Genomic DNA, 23,463 nt, shown 5'->3' with positions numbered 1-23,463 from the left:
CGCTAATCCGATGATTAGTTCCAGCGCGCAGCCATGCTTTTTTTCCTCACAGAAACCAAAGATAATAAGAGAAGACCAGATGAGTTTGGTCTGTTTATAGTATGCCTTTTGAAGCGGTGTGTCGTCTACCATGGTTCACATCCCACCATTCACTTCCTGAAGTTCTCAAAAAAGGAGTGAACCCTTACTCACCTCATTTTGTTATAGCTTCTTTGGTCCAACAGACGATTACGTGAAACCCAGAATGCATTGTATGTCAACAAACATGGCTCCACACACATAGCTGGAATTACCTTAGCTCATCATAATCAGTACAACCTTCAAAAATGTATTTTACACACATAATATGTGCCCATTACAATCTATGCAAGAATTGGAATGCCTGATTTATCACCGATACATGTGAATAAAACAGTAAATATATCAATAATTACCACACAAAACATTTTCTGATAGTGATTTATTTATTCAAATGGCGCGTGCTGGTAGTCAATCACGTAACCTCTCACTCCCACTCTGAGCCATTTATTGTTGTTTATGTATGTAGCTAGTGAGCTAAGCTGTAGCATTAGCAATGTCTTTCTAAAAGGAGACAACTCACAAACACGGAAATTCTAGATCTTTTTTTAAAATTCTGAAATGAGTCTGAGTATGAAAGTCAGGAATCAGATTCTGACAGTGCCAGTGAGGAGCTGCCCCCCAGCCATTGAGAACCCTTAATCTGAGGACCCCTTGTCCCTGACAAAGTCCCAGTTCCCTTTGAAGATGCTGGTGGTGATGGAGGCAGACCAACAGTGGATGAAGTACAGGAGCTCTGTGGTAGCTGGAAGGCTGCCAGCCATTTCACCCCTCTTGGCCCTGCTGTTTGCTTTGATGAGTCCCAGTCTGGAGTGCAACGCCCCTTACCTTTTCCATCTGAGGCAGTGCTTCAAGTTGTTTCTGACAGAGGAGCTGGTGGTAGACATAGTAGAGACCGATCACCATGCCTTGGAGCTCCAGGAGAAGAGAGAGCCAGGAGTGGGAGGGACAACCACAATTAGTGAAATGTATACCTTCCTGGTGACAGTCCTTCTCATGGGGATAGTAAAGAAGAACTCCCTAAGAGAATACTGGAGCACAGATCCTATGTTTGCAACTCCCTTCTTTGCCACCCTCTTTTCCCAAAACCGCTTCCTAGTTCTGCTGCTATGACTGCATTTCATCAACAATGCTACTGCCATCCTAAATGACCCGTTAAACAAAATAAGAAATGTCAACAGCTGGCAGTAAAGTGGCATGACAAACGAGACATCCATGTCCTCTCCACTGTCCATACAGCAACCATGTCAGCCACAGGGAAGGTGGGCCACCTGACGGGAGAGAGAAAGATCAAACGAGATTAAAAATCAAACCAGACTGTGTGCTTGCCTATAATCTCAAAATGGGGGCAGTGGATAAGGCGGACATGATAAACAGCTTTGTGGAATGCAGTCGGAAAACAACGAAGTGGTACAAGAAGATATTTTTCCAGGGTAGCTTCAAATTACAAGCCAATACTTCTGGCGCAATTAACGTTAGCATAGTTTTACAGCGCTAATAGAAGAATGTAGCCAGCTACATAAGCACGAATGAATATAACACCATAAAGGTTTTGAAATGAGTAACGTTACCTCGCGAGTCCGTGGTTATAAGGAATATACACAAATATATTATGCTCCATACACACAGTGAGCTACAGTAGAAACAGTATAACACAACATACAGAAACTATTATAACGTAATAAGGCACTTACTTTGATAGAAACACAGCCTGGATTTGAGTCTGTAGTGACACCTCTAGTACTGAGATTCTGTGCGTTAGACAGCTGCGCCACTGAGGAGTTATAAGGCCAGGGTAGCTTCAAAATACAACACATGCTAATACTTCTCTGATGCAAATAGCATTGTTTTCCAGAGCTAATAGAAGAATGTAGCTAGCTACCTAAGCATTGACTATAACACCATAAACACCATAAAGGTAACACGACATGCAGAAACTATTATAATGTAATAAGGCACTTTATTTGATAGAAACGTACACATTTCTATAGTTATTATTGGTAACGAAAACAACTATGACTGCGATGCAGGCAACATACGAAAAATGTGAACACGTGTGTGCAGGACGGGAGATGAGCAAAGGTCTGCAGACTTGAACTGCACAAACAATTGGGAAGTGTTTGGGGAATTTTGTCCGGGTCAACAATGTCTAAAAAATGTATTGGTTCATAAAAATGACTACTTTAATGTGAATGAGTGAGGTGGAACACACCTTAATTCAAACTATTCTTAGAAATTAAAAAACTTGTTAGAAATTAATTTGAAATTGACAAGTTGAAAACAGCCTATAAATAAAAACAGGCTGCGTGCCTTGGTTTGAAAGCAGCGTGGATTAAATGTACTGTTGTGTAACAATCACATTCTGGAATGGAGAGAACATTCTAACATCACGTGCATAAAAAAACTCACGCTGGGTCGACCATTAGAGATATTTTGAACTCACGCATGAAAGGGTTAAAGGGGGAGATCAAGCTGATCTCACATCAACACCATTTTCCCAGAAGCCCTAGACCCACTACAATTTGCATACCGCCCCAACAGATCCACAGATGAAGCAATCTCTATTGCACTCCCCAATGCCCTTTCCCACCTAGACAAAATAAACATCTATGTGAGAATGCTATTCATTGACTACAGCTCAGTACCATAGTGCCCTCAAAGCTCATCACTAAGCTAAGGACCCTGGGACTAAACACCTCCCTCTGCAACTGGATCCTGGACTTCCTGACGGGCCACCCCCAGGTTGTAAGGGTAGGTAACAACACATCTGCCATACTGATCCTTAACATGGGGGCCCCTCAGGGGTGTGTGCTCAGTCCCCCCCGTACTCCTTGTTCACCCATGACTGCATGGCCAAGCATGACTCCAGCACCATCATTAAGTTTGCCGACGATGAAACAGTGGTAGTCCTGATCACCGACAACCATGAGAGACCTGTCAGTGTGATGCCATGATAACAACGTGATCAAGACTAAGGAGATGATTGTGGACTACAGGAAAAGGAGGGCCGAGCACGCCCCCATTCTCATCGATGGTGCTGTAGTGGAGCAAGTTGAGAGCTTCAAGTTCCTTGGTGTCCACATCACCAAAAAAAAAAAAAATCATGGTCCAAACACACCAAGACAGTCGTGAAGAGGGCATGACCACTCCTATTCCCCCTCAGGAGACTGAAAAGATTTGGCATGGGTCCTCAGAGCCACAAAAAGCTATACATCTGCACCATTGAGAGCATCCTAAATGTTTGCATCACCGTCTGGTATGGCAACTGCTTGGCCTCCGACCGCAAGGTACTAAAGAGGGTATTGCGTACAGCCCAGTACATCGCTGGGGCCAAGCTTCCTGCCATCTAGGACCTCTGTATCAGGCATTCTCAGTGGAAGGCCCTAAAAATTGCCAAAGACTCCAGCCACCCTAGCCATAGACTGTTCTCTCTCCTATCGCACAGCAAGTGGTACTGGAGCGTAAAATCTAGGTCCTAAAGGCTTCTTAACAGCTTCATCCCCCAAACCATTAGACTACTGAACAGCTAATCAAAGGGCTACCCAGACACCTCTTTTACTCTGCTGCTACTCTCTGTTTATAATCTGAGTTCCTCTGTCCAGTGTCTGTGGTCTTTTGCCCATCTTAATATTTTATTTTTATTGGTCAGTCTGAGATATGGCTTTTTCTTTGCAATTCTGCCTAGAAGGCCAGCATCCCGGAGTCGCCTCTTCACTGTTGACATTGAGACTGGTGTTTTGTGGGTACTATTTAATGAAGCTGCCAATTGAGGACTTGTGAGGCGTCTGTTTCTCAAACTAGACACTAATGTACTTGTCCTCTTGCTCAGTTGTGCACCAGGACCTCCCACTCCTCTTTCTATTCTGGTTAGAGACAGTTTGCGCTGTTCTGTGACGGGAGTAGTATACAGTGTTGTACGAGATCTTCAGTTTCTTGGCAATTTCTCGCATGGAATAGCCTTCATTTCTCAGAACAAGAATAGACTGACGAGTTTCAGAAGAAAGTCTTTGTTTCTGGCCGTTTTGAGCCTGTAATCAAACCCACATATTCTGATTGCTCCAGACACTCAACTAGTCTAAAGAAGGCCAGTTGTATTGCTTCTTTAATCAGGACAACAGTTTTCAGCTGTGCTAACATAATTGCAAAATGGTTTTCTAATGATCAATTAGCCTTTTAAAATTATAAACTTGGATTAGCTAACACATTGTGCCATGAAACACGAGTGTTGGTTGCTAATAATGGGCCTCTGTACGCCTATGTAGATATTCCATAAAAACTCTCCCGTTTCCAGCTACAATAGGCATTTATAACATTAACAATGTCTACAATTGTCACGCCCTGACCTTAGAGAGACGTTTTTATTTCCTCTAGTTTGGTTAGGTCAGGGTGTGATGTGGGGTGGGCAATTTAGTATTTGTATTTCTTTGTGTTTGGCCGAGTATGGTTCCTAATCAGAGGCTGCTGTCTATCGTTGTCTCTCATTGGGAATCATACTTAGGCAGACCTTTTTCCCTCCTTCGGTTGTGGGATCTTGTTTTTGTACAGCTCAGTGAAAGCCTGCAGAACGTGACGTTCATTTTCCTTTGTTTGTTATTTTGTTTAGTGTTCTGAGTATAAATAAAAAGTAAACATGAGCACTTACCACGCTGCACCTTGGTCTCCTCTCTACAATTTCATGTTATTTTCTTTCACAAACAAGGACATTTCTAAGTTACCCCAAACCTTTGAACGGTAGTGTATATGCACAAACTATATTAACACACACTACACTGACAGTCTAACATAAAACCCACACACGTTCACATACGAAAACATATTGTCACGGTTGTCGTTGGTTAAGGAGGACCAAAATGCCGCAGGTATGTGTATGCTCATCTTGACTTTTAATAAATTCCAAAATGAACACCAAAATAACAAAAAGAGAACAAACGATCAACAAACAGTCTGGCAAGGCACAAGGCTAAACACAGAACACAGAACAATCTCCCACAAACACACAGACAAACACACCCAACTAATATAGGACTTCCAATTAAAGGCAACACCACACAGCTGCCTTCAATTGGAAGTCCACCCCAATTAACCCTACATAGAAACAGACTACCTAGACTAAACATAGAATGCATGAATCTCAAACAGTGCCCAAAAAACCCCGGAATACTAAATCAAATGCCCTTACTACAAAAACACCACCCTGAACCACATAAAACAAATACCCTGTGCCACGTCCTGACCAAACTACAATAACAATTAACCCTTATACTGGCCAGGACATGACACATATACACGTATACCAACAACACAAACACACATACATTCACACTCACACACACTTTTCCACTCATCATATGCTGCTGCTACTCATTTTATATTTACATTTTAGTCATTTAGCAGACACTCTCGACCTACAGGAGCAATTGGGGTTAAGTAAGTGCCTTTCTCAAGGGCACATCGTCCGAGTTTTCACCTAGTCGGCTCGGGAATTCGAACCAGCGACTTTTCGGTTACTAGCCCAACGCTCTTAACCACTAGGCTAACTGCCGCCCTACTCTGTTCTTTTTTTTACTATTATTATTATTTTCTATCCTGATGCCTTATCACTTAACCCTGCCTTCATATTCATATACATATCTCAAGTACCTCATTCCCCTGCACATTGATCTGGTACTGGTACTCCATGTATACAAAATTCAGAACATCTTCCTAATATGGAGTTGCACTCCCTTTTCCCCTCAGAACAGCCTCTATTGGTCGGTGCATGGACTCTACAAGGTGTCAAAGCGTTCCACAGGGATACTGGGCCATGTTGTTTCCAATGCTTCCCACAAGTGTGTCAAGTTGGCTGGATATCCTTTGGGTGGTGAACCATTGTTGATACACACGGGAATCTATTGAGTGTGAAAAAGCCAACAGCTTTGCAGTTATTGACACTCTCAAACCGGTGCGCCTGGCACCTACTACCATACCCCGTTCAAAGACACTTAAATCTTTTGTCTTGCTCATTCACCCTCTGAGTGGCACACATACACAATCCATGCCTCAATTGTCTCAAGGTTTAAACATTTTTTTTTTTTTACCTAACTCCTCCCGTTCATTTACAGTGATTTGAAGTGGATTTAACAAGTGATATCAATAAGGGATCATAGCTTTCACCTGGATTCACCTGGTGGTCAGTCTATGTCATGGAAATAACAAATGTTCCTAATGTTTTGTACACTCAGTGTAAAGCTTAGTTGTTGTGTATTTTAATCCTCTTGTGTTACTATTTGTTTTTATTACTTTTTGTTCATGTTTTTTTTACTGCATTGTTGGGAAGGGCTCGTAAGCAAGTCTGAAATATATGGTCAACTTTCATTTCTAGCTAATAATTTATTTATAGTAGTGTGGTTGTGCTGGTTTTGTCCAGCAGAAGGGGCCGCTCGCTCTAGTGGTTGCTTCACGCGTTCTCACTGCTGTAGTTCCCACGCTAGCTTGTCAGTTGAATGACTGACAAGCCAACCGTAAAAATGTGTTTCAAGAAAAATTGACAACATAATTTGTCTTTGTACTTCATGCCACAAACCAACTTTGTTTAATTGGCAAGAAGACGTGCACAAGTTTTAAAAAGGGGTAATTTAGATTTGCTGAAAGGACAGCAACAGTTGATGAACAGATCGACCTCTGCTGCAGAGAAATTTAAATGAGATTACATGGTTCTTGGCTAGGCATAAGAAGGCCTTTACCCTTTGCATACATAGTGAAAGAGTGCTTTTTGTCTTCAGCATAAATAATGTGCTGCCTTCAGTAGCAAACATGCAAATACATTAACTACAACTATCGGACACAACCTTAATAAGAAGGGTTGAAGATATAGGAAAATACATTGGTAAGCAGCTAAACGAGGATTTATCAGTGGCTCCGTGTTTCAGCTTAGCATTGGATGAAAGCACAAATGTTTGTGACATTGCTCAGTTATGCGTATGGGTCCGGTCCCCTAAAGATGAGTCTTATCGGGGAGAAATATTGTGATTATTACTGCAAAGTGAAACGGGAGGAGAGGATGTGTTGAATGCACTTCAGACCTTTATAAATGGGACCAATCTGAACTGGTAAAATCTTGCATGTGTGTGCCCTGATGGAGCCCCAAATAGAAGGGACTTGTCGGGCTAATGAGAAAGAGAGAGGGTATCCCCAACTTCGCTGCGTTTCTTTGCATGATGTTTCAAGAGGTACTTGTTGCAAAACTCAAGAACAGAGAGTTGAAGACTGTGATGCAGCTGTTTGTACAAGTGGTCAACTTTAAGGTTTCAATAGCAATCAAGATTCCAAGATGTACAATGAGTTTTTCCATGTCATTGAGAACCCGTTCCAAGTCCCAGTGTCTTCTCTGCCCCCAGTTATCACAGGCCTCTCCCTTGACTGTGCTGCAGTGGAATGTGAAGTTGTTGAACTTCTGGGAAATGACACCCTGAAAGCTGAGATGGGTACCGGTCTTTCCCACTTCTGGAACATGCTCCCTGACACAGAGTACCCAGCTCTGAAGCAGTGTGTGCAAAAAGTGATGTCCTTTTTTGTGAGCACATACAGTGCCTTGCGAAAGTATTCGGCCCCCTTGAACTTTTCAACCTTTTGCCACATTTCAGGCTTCAAACATAAAGATATAAAACTGTAATTTTTTGTGAAGAATCAACAACAAGTGGGACACAATCATGAAGTGGAACGAAATTTATTGGATATTTCTAACTTTTTTAACAAATAAAAAACTGAAAAATTGGGCGTGCAAAATTATTCAGCCCCCTGAAGTTAATACTTTGTAGCGCCACCTTTTGCTGCGATTACAGCTGTAAGTCGCTTGGGGTATGTCTCTATCAGTTTTGCACATCGAGAGACTGAAATTTCTGCCCATTTCTCCTTGCAAAACAGCTCGTGCTCAGTGAGGTTGGATGGAGAGCGTTTGTGAACAGCAGTTTTCAGTTCTTTCCACAGATTCTCGATTGGATTCAGGTCTGGACTTTGACTTGGCCATTCTAACACCTGGATATGTTTATTTGTGAACCATTCCATTGTAGATTTTGCTTTATGTTTTGGATCATTGTCTTGTTGGAAGACAAATCTCTGTCCCAGTCTCAGGTCTTTTGCAGACTCCATCAGGTTTTCTTCCAGAATGGTCCTGTATTTGGCTCCATCCATCTTCCCATCAATTTTAACCATCTTCCCTGCCCCTGCTGAAGAAAAGCAGGCCCAAACCATGATGCTGCCACCACCATGTTTGACAGTGGGGATGGTGTGTTCAGGGTGATGAGCTGTGTTGCTTTTACGCCAAACATAACGTTTTGCATTGTTGCCAAAAAGTTCGATTTTGGTTTCATCTGACCAGAGCACCTTCTTCCACATGTTTGGTGTGTCTCCCAGGTGGCTAGTGGCAAACTTTAAACAACACTTTTTATGGATATCTTTAAGAAATGTCTTTCTTCTTGCCACTCTTCCATAAAGGCCAGATTTGTGCAGTATACGACTGATTGTTGTCCTATGGACAGAGTCTCCCACCTCAGCTGTAGATCTCTGCAGTTCATCCAGAGTGATCATGGGCCTCTTGGCTGCATCTCTGATCAGTCTTCTCCTTGTATGAGCTGAAAGTTTAGAGGGACGGCCGGGTCTTCGTAGATTTGCAGTGGTCTGATACTCCTTCCATTTCAATATTATCGCTTGCACAGTGCTCCTTGGGATGTTTAAAGCTTGGGAAATCTTTTTGTATCCAAATCCGGCTTTAAACTTCTCCACAACAGTATCTCGGACCTGCCTGGTGTGTTCCTTGTTCTTCATGATGCTCTCTGCGCTTTAAACGGACCTCTGAGACTATCAGAGAACAGGCGCATTTATACGGAGACTTGATTACACACAGGTGGATTCTATTTATCATCATTAATCATTTAGGTCAACATTGGATCATTCAGAGATCCTCACTGAACTTCTGGAGAGAGTTTGATGCACTGAAAGTAAAGGGGCTGAATAATTTTGCACGGCCAATTTTTCAGTTTTTTATTTGTTAAAAAAGTTTGAAATATCCAATAAATTTCGTTCCACTTCATAATTGTGTCCCACTTGTTCTTGATTCTTCACAAAAAAATACAGTTTTATATTTTTATGTTTGAAGCCTGAAATGTGGCAAAAGGTCGAACAGTTCAAGGGGGCCGAATACTTTCGCAAGGCACTGTATACTTGTGAATCAACATTTTAAACCATGAACTTTGTGAAGAGAAAAACACATGAAAAGACTGACCAATGCACATCTGGACTGCATTACAATGATTGCAATGACACAGTACAAGTATTGTATGAGGAGTGTCATGGAGCAGCAGGTACACCTCCGCTCATCAGGTTATTAAGCATGTTGCTCTTCAAAAGGGGTGTTTATAACACAACTAGGCCTATTTGTTTTATGAAAAGAGTCATGGAGCAGCAGGTACACCTCCGCTCATCAGGTTATTAAGCATGTTGCTCTTCAAAAGGGGTGTTTATAACACAACTAGGCCTATTTGTTTTATGAGAAGAGTCAAGGTGCAGCAGGTACACCTCCACTCATCAGGTTATTAAGCAGGTTTGCTCTTCAATAGGTGTGTTTATACATGGCTATTTGTTTTATGTGCTGCATTTGGAGTGTATTTTTCGAAAAAAAAATATTACATTAACAGACAAAACTTCTTAATTGAGGTATGTTATTTCAATTTGAGGTTAACGCGGCGGCTCTCTCAGTGATTGAATTCTGCCAATTTGTTACTACCACTGCTCGAGAGGAGGAAATCAAGGTGTGACATGGCCGTATTGAAAACAGGCAGACGTAAGACAGTTCTTCCTCCAGGGCAAGATACCACTCTTAGGTGTCGAACACACTTACAGACTGAGAAATAGTCTATGTTGTTGTCCCCTAATACTAGCTCACTTCATCTGCCTGAAGGTCTACACATACTGGAAGTGCTAATCACTATGATAAAAGGTTGTTCCTCCTCCATCCTACATCCCTGTTTCTGTTATTAACACCACCAAACACAGTTTCACACTAGTCCTGTGTACTAGTTTGTGACGCATACTGTTTAAGTGGTGTACCCAGCAGCAGTGGAGCCAGTGGAGAAAAATCTGACACAGATACAGAAAAATGAGACATGTTATTCAGTACAGGAAGATACCACAGCCACGAATGAAGAGCCTAGCTCTACACCAGACAGCAAAACATGGGACCCCGTTAGTATCAGATCACTTGACTGTTGAACAACAGGCCGCTGCCAAGAGAATGCTTTTGGCAGTGATGATTTTTCAAGGAATGAGGATGATATAGGCTGTATTCCATCACTCCAAATCCACATCAGATTGAAAGACCCGACCCCTGTACAAAATACTTACATATCTGTTCCAAAGCCAGTACACCAGGAGGTGAAGGAGTACCTGCAGGATCTAATCAACAGGGGCTGAATCACAAAATATAAGTCACCCTACTTTTCACACATTGTCTCTGTCAGAAAGAAATATGGGTGTATAAGACTCTGCTGTGACTACAGAGAACTGAACCGGAAATCAGTACCAGACAGACACCCCATCCCTACAATACAGGACATGTTAGATAGCCTCAGTGGCTTCCTCACCAGGGGTTTCATCACACCCTGGGGCTTATATCAGTGGGTGAGGATTCCCTTCGGCTCTGCCCCGGCCGAGTTCCAGAGAACATGGAGGAATGTCTGTGGGGTCCGATAGATGATATCTGTCAGCCATATCTAGACGACAACCTAGTTCACAGCCAGTCCTTTGATGAGTATGTCAGACACATCCACACAGTCCTACTTCAATACCAACAGCATGGCATCATGCTCACTGCTAAGAAATGTGAAATGTTCAGGGCTAAAGTGAGGTTCCTAGGCAGGATGGGGTCAAAAGACGGTTACACCATGGACCCAGCAGATGTGCCTCCTGTCCTTGAAGGAGAGACATCCAGCTACAGTAGGGGAACTCAGGCAGGTGTTAGTGTTATTTTCCTAATACAAGTTGTATATACATTTGAAGTCGGAAGTTTACATACACCTTAGCCAAATACATTTAAATTCAGTTTTTAACAATCCCTGACATTAAATCCTCGTAAAAATTCCCTGTCTTAGGTCAGTTAGGATCACCACTTTATTTTAAGAATGTTAAATGTCAGAATAATAGTAGATAATGATTTATTTCAGCTTTTATTTCTTTCATCACATTCCCAGTGGGTCAGAAGTTTACATACAGTTGTGACCAAATGTTTTGAGAATGACACAAATATTAATTGTCTTTAGATATTTGTGTCAGATGTTGCTATGGGATACTGAAGTATAATTACAAGCATTTCATAAGTGGCAGGTTTTATTGACAATTACATGAAGTTGATGCAAAGAGTCAATATTTGCAGTGTTGACCCTTCTTTTTCAAGACCTCTGCAATCCACCCTGGCATGCTGTCAATTAACTTCTGGGCCACATCCTGACTGTTGGCAGCCCATTCTTGCATAATCAATGCTTGGAGTTTGTCAGAATTTGTGTGTCCACCTGCCTCTTGAGGATTGACCACAAGTTCTCAATGGGATTAAGGTCTGGGAAGTTTCCTGGCAATGGACCCTAAATATTGATGTTTTGTTCCCCTTGCCATTTAGTTATCACTTTTGCCTTATGGAAAGGTGCTCCATCATACTGGAAAAGGCATTGTTCGTCACCAAACTGTTCCTGGATGGTTGGGAGAAATTGCCCTCGGAGGATGTGTTGGTACCATTCTTTATTCATGGCTGTGTTCTTAGGCAAAATTGTGAGTGAGCCCACTCCCTTGGCTGACAAGCAACCCCACACATGAATGGTCTCAGGATGCTTTACTGTTGGCATGACACAGGACTGATGGTAGCGCTCACCTTGTCTTCTCTGGACAAGCTTCTTTCCGGATGCCCCAAACAATCGGAAAGGGGATTCATCAGAGAAAATGACTTTACCCCAGTCCTCAGCAGTCCAATCCCTGTACCTTTTGCAGAATATCAGTCTGTCCCTGATGTTTTTCCTAGAGAGAAGTGGCTTCTTTGCTGCCCTTCTTGACACCAGGCCATCATTCAAAAGTCTTTGCCTCACTGTGTGTGCAGGTGCACTCACACCTGCCTGCTGCCATTCCTGAGCAAGCTCTGTACTGGTTGTGCCCCTATCCCACAGCTGAATCAACTTTAGGAGACGGTCCTGGCGCTTGCTGGACTTTCTTGGGCGCCCTGAAGCCTTCTTCACAACAATTGAACCGCTCTCCTTGAAGTTCTTGATGATCCGATAAATGGTTGATTTAGGTGCAATCTTACTGGCAGCAATATCCTTGCCTGTGAAGCACTTTTTTGTGCAAAGCAATGATGACGGCACGTGTTTCCTTGCAGGTAACCATGATTGACAGAGGAAGAACAATGATTCCAAGCACCACCCTTCTTTTGAAGCTTCCAGTCTGTTATTCGAACTCAATCAGAATGACAGAGTGATCTCCAGCCTTGTCCTCGTCAACACTCACACCTGTGTTAACGAGAGAATAACTTATTTGATGTCAGCTGGTCCTTTTGTGGCAGGGCTGAAATGCAGTGGAAATGTTTTTGGGGGATTCAGTTCATTTGCATGGCAAAGAGGGACTTTGCAATTAATTGCAATTCATCTGAGCACTCTTCATAACATTCTGGAGTTTATGCAAATTGCCATCATACAAACTGAGGCAGCAGACTTTGTGAAAATATATATTTGTGTCATTCTCAAAACTTTTGGCCACAACTGTACACTCAATTAGTATTTGGTAGACCCTGCCTCACACAGGAAGCGGCGCAGGTCCTAATCCAGGCACTTGTCATCTCCCGTCTGGATTACTGCAACTCGTTGTTGGCTGGGCTCCCTGCCTGTGCCATTAAACCCCTACAACTCATCCAGAACGCCGCAGCCCGTCTGGTGTTCAACCTTCCCAAGTTCTCTCACGTCACCCCGCTCCTCCGCTCTCTCCACTGGCTTCCAGTCGAAGCTCGCATCCGCTACAAGACCATGGTGCTTGCCTACGGAGCTGTGAGGGGAACGGCACCTCCGTACCTTCAGGCTCTGATCAGGCCCTACACCCAAACAAGGGTACTGCGTTCATCCACCTCTGGCCTGCTCGCCTCCCTACCTCTGAGGAAGCACAGTTCCCGCTCAGCCCAGTCAAAACTGTTCGCTGCTCTGGCACCCCAATGGTGGAACAAGCTCCCTCACGATGCCAGGACAGCGGAGTCAATCACCACCTTCCGGAGACACCTGAAACCCCAGCTCTTTAAGGAATACCTGGGATAGGATAAAGTAATCCTTCTAACCCCCCCTTAAAAGATTTAGATGCACTATTGTAAAGTGGTTGTTCCACTGGATATTATAAGGTGAATGCACCAATTTGTAAGTCGCTCTGGATAAGAGCGTCTGCTAAATGACTTAAATGTAAAATGTAAATGGTAGCATTGCCTTTAAATTGTTTAACTTGGGTCAAACATTTTTGATAGCCTTCCACAAGCTTCCCACGGTTTGTTGGGTGAATTTTTGCCCATTCCTCCTGACAAAGTTGGTGTAACTGAGTCAGGTTTGTAGGCCTCCTTTCTCGCACACACTTTTTCAGTTCTGCCCACAAATGTTCTATAGGATTGAGGTCAGGGCTTTGTGATGGCCACTCCAATACCTTGACGTTGTTGTCCTTAAGCCATTTGGCCACGACTTTGGAAGTATGCTTGGGGTCATTGTCCATTTGGAAGACCCATTTGCGACCAAGCTTTAACTTCCTGACTGATGTCTTGAAATGTTGCTTCAATATATCCACATAATCTTCCTACCTCATGATGCCATCTATTTTGTGAAGTGCACCAGTCCCTCCTGCAGCAAAGCACCCCCACAACATGATGCTGCCACCCCCGTGCTTCACTGTTGGGATGGTGAAATGGATGGTATTCTTCTGCTTGCGAGCTTCCCCCTTTTTCCTCCAAATGGTCGTTATGGCCAAACAGTTACATTTTTGTTTCATCAGACCAGACAACTCTCTAAAAAGTACGATCTTTGTCCCGATGTGCAGTTGCAAACCGTAGTCTGGCTTTTTTATGGCGGTTTTGGAGCAGTGGCTTCTTTGCTGAGCCTGAAAGGCCAGGTTATGTCAATATAGCACTCGTTTTACTGTGGATATAGATACTTTTGGACCTGTTTCCTCCAGCATCTTCACAAGGTCCTTTGCTGTTGTTCTGAGATTGATTTGCAAACGGAGACGCAGATAGCCTATCAAAGATGCCATTGGATATTATTATTATACATTTATTTTTTTCAACTGTGTTATTGCACAAAGAGTGAGTCCATGCATCTTATTTTGTGACTTGCTAAGCAAAAGGGTTTGAATACTTATTGACTCAAGATATTTAAACTTTTCATTTTTTATTAATTTGTAAAAATGTCTAAAAACATAATTCCACTTTGAAGTTATTTGTTATTACACAAAATCTCAATTTAATCATTTTTAAATTCAGGCTGTAACACAACAACATTTGGAAAAGTCAAGGGGTGTGAATACTCTCTGAAGGCGCTGTAAAAGGCTTAAAAAATGAAAAAGCAAACTTGCTGCATGCAAGAGTCGAACAGCTGAGGTAAGTATCACGTGTCAAGTGAGCAAATCCACTATTCTAAAATATTATCTCTGCACTAATATGCACACAACTAATTTTATTGGCACTTTCAAGAGGGCATGTCAGCAAGAAGTTTCCCGCCTGGGAACAGTAGCCAATCAAATGCATGCATTTGACCTGCTTGAGAATTTAAACAATAACAATAACAAAGTGGGCCCCGTTGTCTACACCCGTTGTATTCGGTGCATGTGACAAATGCAGTTTGATTTGATTTGCTGATCTACGATCAGAGCTCTGACCACGTCCGTACCAGACAGGTTAAACACGGGTCGATGGGGTCAAAAAAAGTCAATAGTCATTATGCTATTCAGAGTTCAATCAGTATGCATCAGCTGTTTGGAGCAAAGGAAGGAGCAGTAAGAAGACAAAGGAATATTTAGAAGTCCAAAGAAACATGCATAGTACGGACAACATTTCTTAACTTGATCCCAAATCTAGTCCCAATGGCCACAGGAGTTGGCAAGACAGTACAAACAGATCTGGGACCAGTCTACATTTTGTCCTCTATAGACACTCACCTGGAGTAAACACAGGAGGTCAGTATGGCTGGAATGGTTGTTTTTATACTGCTACCAGTATTCTATATTTGGTGTGGGAACCTTGGGTTACATTGACAGTAGGTAAACATGAACTATACCATATCTGTTTGTGCTGTGTACCCAACTCGAATCGTTCATGTCATACCAAATGTTTGGCATAACAATGTCCATAGGATTTAAAAAGACCGCACAAACAGATGTGGGATCAGTCTAATCAACTACCAGCATTGTATTTTCCGTGGTTATTGGAAGCCGAGGAGAATGCACAGTACTTAAGAAAGTTTTCTGAAAAGCTTTTTGGTAACATTTCATTGGAAGGTCTGCTTGTAAGTCAGACCTTTTGGACTTGTTAGACTAATATGTTTTGATCCTCAATAACTTGAAGTACATGCATTGGTATTATCATATTTGAGATGCTTTCTCTCAAAGCAATCTGGCTCATATATCAAATAAAACAAAGACAAATGGATTGCATAATGAATCGGATATGTATAGCACTTTATTTCCAAGTGCTCCAAATGCTTATTTATTCATTGTAAAGGAGAACACTCGCCTCAAAATTCTCTCCACTCACTCACTCACTCACTCACTCACTCACTCACTCACTCACTCACTCACTCACTCACTCACTCACTCACTCACTCACTCACTCACTCACTCACTCAAAAAGCCTTCCCTTCTCTCTCCACAGGTACTGCGAGTGGTGCGTCTGATAAAGATCTCCCCGGCACTAGAGGACTTTGTGTACAAGATATTTGGTCCCGGTAAGAAGCTGGGCAGCTTGGTGGTGTTCACAGCGAGCCTGCTCATAGTCATGTCCGCCATCAGTCTACAGATGTTCTGCTTCGTGGAGGAACTGGACCGATTCACCACCTTTCCCAGAGTAAGAGTTATTGGAAGCACAACTGGTATAGTGAGTTATGATGCAGTCATAATGCATTATAAGACCTGTTCTAAGCATCTATGATCCCATTTTAATGTTAATCCTTCAGTGAATCATGTAGGCCTGCTGTAACTCATTCACTGACATCTAGGGTAAGACCTCATTCACTCACTCACACACTCATTCACTTATGGTAATCAATGATTGGGAGGAGTTTAATATTACAGTACAAATTCCTGAATTGTAATTTTCTGAGCAACTGAACCTGTAGCATAAAAACGGGTCCCACTATTAACTCACAATTTTCTCCCCACTGAACACTACCCATTCTTTTCTTCTTGAACACGTGATGCTCAGGTGTTACAAAATCTGGAAAAAGTTAGGGAAATCATGCTAGTGTGGTGGTATTTAATTTGTCGACAGATGTGGAGCCCACCGCCACCTCCTTTGATTTCTAAGTGCTCATCAGCTTCTTTCTTTCTCATTAGTCACATCCTTTCATCCACCCCCCCTCCCCTCCCCCTCTTTTTTCCGCTTCCACTGATTCCAGCACAGTGGGACTTGGAGTGGTTCTCGTAAACAGATGCCGCTCTTCGTCTTCTCTTTTCCGGGACACGGCCACACACACACACAGACATACACACACACAAACAAACTCACATATGGATTCACACATGGATTCACACCAACCACAAGTGCATGGACACACTCACATACACACACAGGCACATATGGGTACATACACACAGGGGCACATAATGCATACACACCGCACACACATCAGATTTAATGATGTCCCCCGTGGATAGACCTGTTGCTGGGTTTATCATTATCTGCAGTGACTTGGGGTGTAGATTTAGGAGAGGAGAAGAGAGGTGAGCAGAGGGGAGAAGACAGGAGAGGGATCAGTCTTATTCTCTATCTCCAATAACCCCCTTAGCCCCCCTCCGTTTTGTGCAATCCCACGAGCCCTATCGTGTCATAGTGGTATCCCAATTCAAGTTTGAGCGAGACGTAGTGCCTTTTCAGCCCTCTAGTTGGTCCTCCAAACAAAGCAAATCGAGATGCAGACTTTCTTTCGAGTGGTAACCAAAACTCCCATGAAGCTCTGCGACCCAAGTTTGGAGAGTTGCTTCAGGAAAAATGACAGACAAATATACTAGGAGGGAAGCAAATGTAAGTAATTATAACTTCATAGCAAATCATGCTTTGCTCAGAATGTTTGTGCAATACATTTCATCGATTGAAAAACACTTCTGGATCATGAATGGGAAGCTACGCACTTTTTTCTCAGCCTCCGCGATCTGAAATATTACATAAGCTTCAGCGGGCTTACTTGTTGCTGCTGACCAAGATTACCACCGGCAATGAAAAGAGGAAGGAAAGGGGGACACCAAGCTAGGATGAAAAGACAGGCTCCTCTTCCTAATATCTTGATGGCTAATGTCCAATCGCTGGAAAATAAACTTTGAACTCAGTGCAAGGCTTCAATCTCAGAGGGAAATCAGGGAATGCTGTGCCTTCGTTTTTACAGAGACATGCTTTACGAATGATACACTCGACTGCTATTCAACCAGAAAGCGTTTCCATTTTCTGTATGGATCGAACGGCGGTTTCAGATAAGAGTAGGGGGAGGGATATCTTTCCTCATCAACAATTACTGGTCTCCCAAAGTTGAAAACATCTCAAGCTTCTGTTCACTCGACCTGGAGTTTCTTTTTTTTTCTCTGTGTTTTTGTACTTTTACCCCTATTTCAGGAATTTTGTGATAACCAATTGGTAGTTACGGTCTTGTCCCACCGCTGCAACTCCCCTATGGACTCGGGAGAGGCGAAGGTCGAGAGCCATGCGTCCTCCGACACACAACCCAACCAAGCCGCATTGCTCCTTGACACACTGCTCACTTAACCTGGAAACCAGCCGCACCAATGTAACGGAGGAAACGCCATCCAGCTGGCGACCCATGTCAGTTTGCAGGCGCCCGACTACAAGGAGTTGCTGTAGCGCGATGGGACAAGGAAATCCCTGCCGGCCAAACCCTCCCCTAACCTGTACGTCCCTGGGCCAATTGTGCGCCACCTCATGGGTCTCCCGTTCACGGCCGGCTGTGTCACAGCCTGGGATCGAACCCGGGTCTGTAGTGATGCCTCAAACACTGCGATGCAGTGCCTTAGACTGCTGCGCCACTCGGGAGGCGCCTACGACCTGGAGTTTCTGATGTTAAAATGCCGACCCCACTATATGCCAAGGGAATTCACGTGTTATTATAACATTGATGTACATACCGCCACAAGCAAACACCAAGTCGACACTTAGCGAACTGTACAAGATCATGAGCCAGCAAGACTCCTCTCACCTGGAAGCAATCTTTTTTGTCACAGGGAATTTTAATAACAGAGCACGTAAAAAAAAATCATAATAAAAATGTATCCTGCCCCTCAAAACAAATTTCTGGACCGTGTCATTTTGGAGACAATTTTATTGTAAATAAGAATATAATATCTTTCTTAACATTTCATCTGGATGCTAACGTGATTACAGATAATCCTGAATGAATTGTGAATCATGATGAATGACAAAGTTACAGAGGGTCAAAGATTATACCCCCAAGCTAACCTCTCACCATTACCAGTAACGAGGGAGGTTAGCATGTCTTGGGGTTATGACTTTGACCCTCTGTAACTTGTGCAGCCAGGATCCATACAGTGAGCAAGTTATCCTCTTTCTATCTGTTTATTGTACTGGTGCATGTGTGATCAAGTGTGTGTTCCTTTTGTGTGTTTGCCATTTCACTGGCGGTGCTTGTTTTCGGGATGTGGGTTGTGTTTGCCATTTTGCTGGCGGTGCTTGTTTTTGGGACGCGGGTTGTGTTTGCCATTTCGCTGGCGGTGCTTGTTTTCAGGATGCGGGTTGTGTTTGCCATTTCGCTGGCGGTGCTTGTTTTCGGGAGGCGGGGTGTGTTTGCCATTTCGCTGGCGGTGCTTGTTTTCAGGATGCGGGTTGTGTTTGCCATTTCGCTGGCGGTGCTTGTTTTAGGGATGTGGGTTGTGTTTGCCATTTTGCTGGCGGTGCTTGTTTTCGGGATGCGGGGTGTGTTTGTGAACTCATTTTAGCTCACAAAAAGATTGTTGCATGGCTAATACTAGACAGAAAAACACTGCAAAGAGTTCTATGAAGATTTAATAGATTTGCAGGAAAATTACTTTAAGTCCTTCCTGTATCTCTATGGATTCTACCAACAAAAGGGTTGATGATCTGTTTAAGAATGTAATGGAATTTAAACAGAGTTTGGATTTTACGCAGTCGGAGGTGGAGGAGCTAAACGCCGTGAATGTCTTCCAGCCAGACCACATTCAAAACCATGTCTGAGGATTTCGCAATTTTCCAAACAACACTTGACAAGCACTCTTCCAAAGGAGTCTACCTCGAAAACCAATCGAGGCGCAATAACATTTTAATCGATGGGTTGAGGACGTAAAGACTAAAACTTGGTATAACACAGAAGTCAAGGCCAAGAAACTCCTGGCAAATCTTCTCAAACCGGACCCCAAACTCATTGAGATGGAGAGGGCGCATAGAAATGGCACTTTCTTCCCCGAAGGACAGCCCAGATCTATAGTGGTGAAACCGCTCAGGTTCAAAGACAAGGAGGAGATTCTCAGAATAGCCAAGTGCCTGAAGGGAACCAAAATCTTCATCAATGAAGACTTCTCTGAAAAGGTACACCTCAAAAGAAAGGAACTGCTGCCACGACTAATTGAAGAACGAAAAGTATGGACTTGTAGCGTGATCTGTGTCTATTTTAGCCCTTGGCAACGCAGACGCTCGTTGGCGTGCGCGAGCAGTGTGGGTTCAATAATTGAATAATATATATTTATACATTTATTTTTGCAATGCTCGCACACGCGACGCGAGCGGAGTAGTCAGCCTGTAAGACAAACTTATTTCATTTGAATGTTCAGTCTTCCTAAAAATCATGACAACCTTGTTCATTATATGTCTTCTCTCAATCATGAATTTTCCATTGTTGCCCTTTCAGAAACATGGTTGACTGAAGAGACAAATCTCCTTATAATGCTGTTCACCACTGTAGAGTGGCCATTTTTGTTCATTAACATTTTCAATTCTTTCTAAGAAAAGAACTTGCACTTACATCTGATAACATTGATGTCGAATCTCTTTTCATAGAAATTCCCTCCTGTTCATTTTATGGTTGAAAAAAAGTGGTAATTGGATGCATCTATCGACCAACCGATTCTGACATTGATAGTTTTATTTATATCCTTGCATCAACCTTGGATTTGATTAATAATGAAGATAACATGAGTTTTCTATTGGGTGATTACAACATAAACTTATTTACCACTCACTGACGTCAGACTTTTTGAATACTTTATACTTCAGCTCTCTGTATCCCCTCATCTATAAGCCCACAAGAGTGAACAGTTCATATGCCACCCTTATTGATAATATTTTTGCTAATTATTTGAATAATGTGGCTAATACAGGTATACTTTATACTAAGATTTCTGACCACTTTCCAATTTTCCACATCTCTTTGGCAGCTGGAAGTTAACAGATGGGAATGATTAGTAGGATTAAGAGTAGAATATTTAACAAATGTAATTGTGAGCACGTTTAGATGCTGATTGATGATATTTCATGGGAAATTCTTTATTATCAGGCCGATGCGGAGTCTGCTTACTTTTCTCACATCTTTCAATTAAATTAAATAGAGAAAACTGATGGAAATTCCTTGGATTACATTAAATGACATTTCCCAACTCTTCTTCAGTTTGATCCTCCTGATGTAATGAAGGTGATGGAAGTAATTCGTAACTTAAAGATAGCGGCAGCAAGTCATGATGAGATTGGTAACTCTTTACCAAACCAATGCAAACTGGTATTGTTCCTAAAGAATTGAAAACGGCCAAAGTTATAGTTATGTTTACAGTAGAGACAATGTGTTTATGCAAACGGCTGTGCATTTACCAGGACCAAGATATGCTGTGGTGTGCCACAGGGTTCGATAATTGGACCTTTGTTATTCCTAATCTATATCAATGACCTTGCTACTGTGTCTTCTACTGTACTTCCCATTCTCTTTAATGCTGTTACTAATTTGATTTTATCACACAATAATTTTAACTCACTAATTAATGAAGCCAACTCCGCCATGGCCAAATTTTCTGAATTGTTCCAGATAAACAAATGATCTTTAAATGTTAAAAAATCCAACTTTATTTTATTCACTAGTAAGAATAACAAATACATTGTGGACAACCCTTCAAATTAGGGGATTCGGCGACGCATGTGGCAAGGTCTACAGACTATCACGGACTACAAAGGCAAATCCTCCCAGACAAGCTTAACACATTCTATCATCGCTTAAAGGCAGACATTACTGTTCCATCTAGGAAGATTCTCACTGCTCCGGATGACTAGGTGCTTTCGCTGTCCGAGACTGACATGAGGAAAACTCTCAAAAGAGTGAATACTCACAAAGCTGCCAGGGGGCATCTATGGCTGCTTCCCTGCTACTGAGCCATTTACTTACGTTCGTATTCTTATCTTTTCATATTTCTTATTTTTGTTGCATTGTTGAGAAGGAACCTGCAAGTAAGCATTTTGTTGGATGGTGTATACCATGTGTATCCTGTACATACAAGTAATGAAACTTGAAACTAATGCAGAGACAAAATATGATGCATATTTTGTTGTCATAAAGTTAATTGACTTGCTAACATTAGCCAGCTAGCTATACATTTAGCTTGCTATTTAAGTGTTTAACATTTGTATGAAGTGTCATTTGTGTTGTTTAATATTTTAGGGACGCCTGAGCAAACCAGCAATTGCAAACCAGACTGTCATCTTGGGAAACTCATTGGACATAAAGTCTAGCTAGCTAAAGCATGTATTGCATAATTGAATAAGCACTTTTGTAAGCCTTGCTGTTCATTAAAAAACAGCAAGTCAATCACTTTCATGTTTCTTTATTGTAGTAGGCTAACGTTCACATTAAGGATGGAAGATACTGTATATGTCATGCAATGCAGCTGAAGTAACATAGCTAACTCTTTTCTTGCGTATAGTGTAGTGGTGGATAAAACATGTATGCCTACAGTGCCATCAGAAAGTATTAATAACCCTGGACAAATTCCATATCTTGTTGTTTTACGGCCTGAATTCAAAATCGATTAAATATGAAAAAAATGAACCCATCTACACACAATACATCCTGACAATATGAAAACATGTTTTTAGAAATGTTTGCACATTTATTGAAATTTTAATTACAGAAATACCTCATTTACGTAAGTATTCACACCCCTCGGTCAATACGTTATAATCACCTTTGGTCTTTTTTGGTAGGTCTGTAAGAGCTTTGCACACCTGGATTGTACAAGATTTGCACATTCTTGGTTGGCTGTTGATCATTGCTAGACAGTCATTTTCAAGTCTTGCCAAATATTTCCAAACCAATTTAAGTCAAAACTGTAACTAGGCCACTCAGGAACATTCAGTGTCATCCTGGTAAGCAACTGCAGTGTATACTTGGCCTTGTGTTTTAGGTTATTGTCCTGCTGAAAGCTGAATATGTCTTCCACTGTCTGTTGGAAAGCAGACTGAACCAGGTTTTCCTCTATGATTTTTGCTTGTGCTTAGCTCTATTCCGTTATTTTTTATCCTAAAAAACTCCCTAGTCTTTGCTGATGACAAGTATACCGATAACATGATACAGCCGCCACAATTCTTGAAAATATGAAGACTGGTACTCATTGATGTGTTGTGTTGGATTTGTCCCAAACATAACACTTTCTATTCAGGAATTTTTTGTTGTTGTTGTTGTTGTTGTTGTGTGCCTTATGTAAACAGGATGTATGTTTTGGAATATTTATATTATGTACAGGCTTCCTTTCACTGTCATTTAGGTTAGTATTGTGGAGTAACTACAATGCTATTGATCCATCCTCAGTTTTCTTCTATCACAGCCATTAAACTCTGTAACTGTTTTAAAGTTACCATTGGCCGCATGGTGAAATCCCTGAGTGGTTGCCTGTATATTTGTAGTGACTGAGTGTATTGATACACCATCCAAAGTCTTATTAAAAACTTAACCGTGCTCAGAAGGATATTCAATGTCTGCTTTTAAATGTTTTTACCCATCTACCAATAGGTGACTTTCTTTCAAGGCAATGGAAAGCCTCCCTGGTCTTTGTGGTTGAATCTGTGCTTGAAATTCACGGCTCGACTGAGGGACCTTACAGATAATTGTATGTGTGGGGTACAGA

General features: G+C 42.1%; 1 protein-coding gene across 3 annotated transcripts in view; it reads left to right on the top strand.

The window, feature by feature from the left end:
- nalcn (sodium leak channel, non-selective) overlaps window positions 1–23,463 on the top strand; it is a 363,467-nt gene that overhangs the window by 191,274 nt on the left and 148,730 nt on the right. For all 3 annotated transcript variants that reach the window (XM_014163790.3, XM_014163789.3, XM_014163792.3), the window contains one exon: window positions 15,980–16,171. In XM_014163790.3, the coding sequence (XP_014019265.1) occupies window positions 15,980–16,171 (192 nt within the window). The remainder of the gene's footprint in view (window positions 1–15,979; window positions 16,172–23,463) is intronic.

The sequence above is a fragment of the Salmo salar genome, chromosome 21 (assembly GCF_965601325.2).
Source record: "Salmo salar chromosome 21, fSalSal1, whole genome shotgun sequence".
NCBI lineage: Eukaryota > Metazoa > Chordata > Actinopteri > Salmoniformes > Salmonidae > Salmo > Salmo salar.
This window is presented reverse-complemented; position numbering and strand designations above follow the sequence as displayed.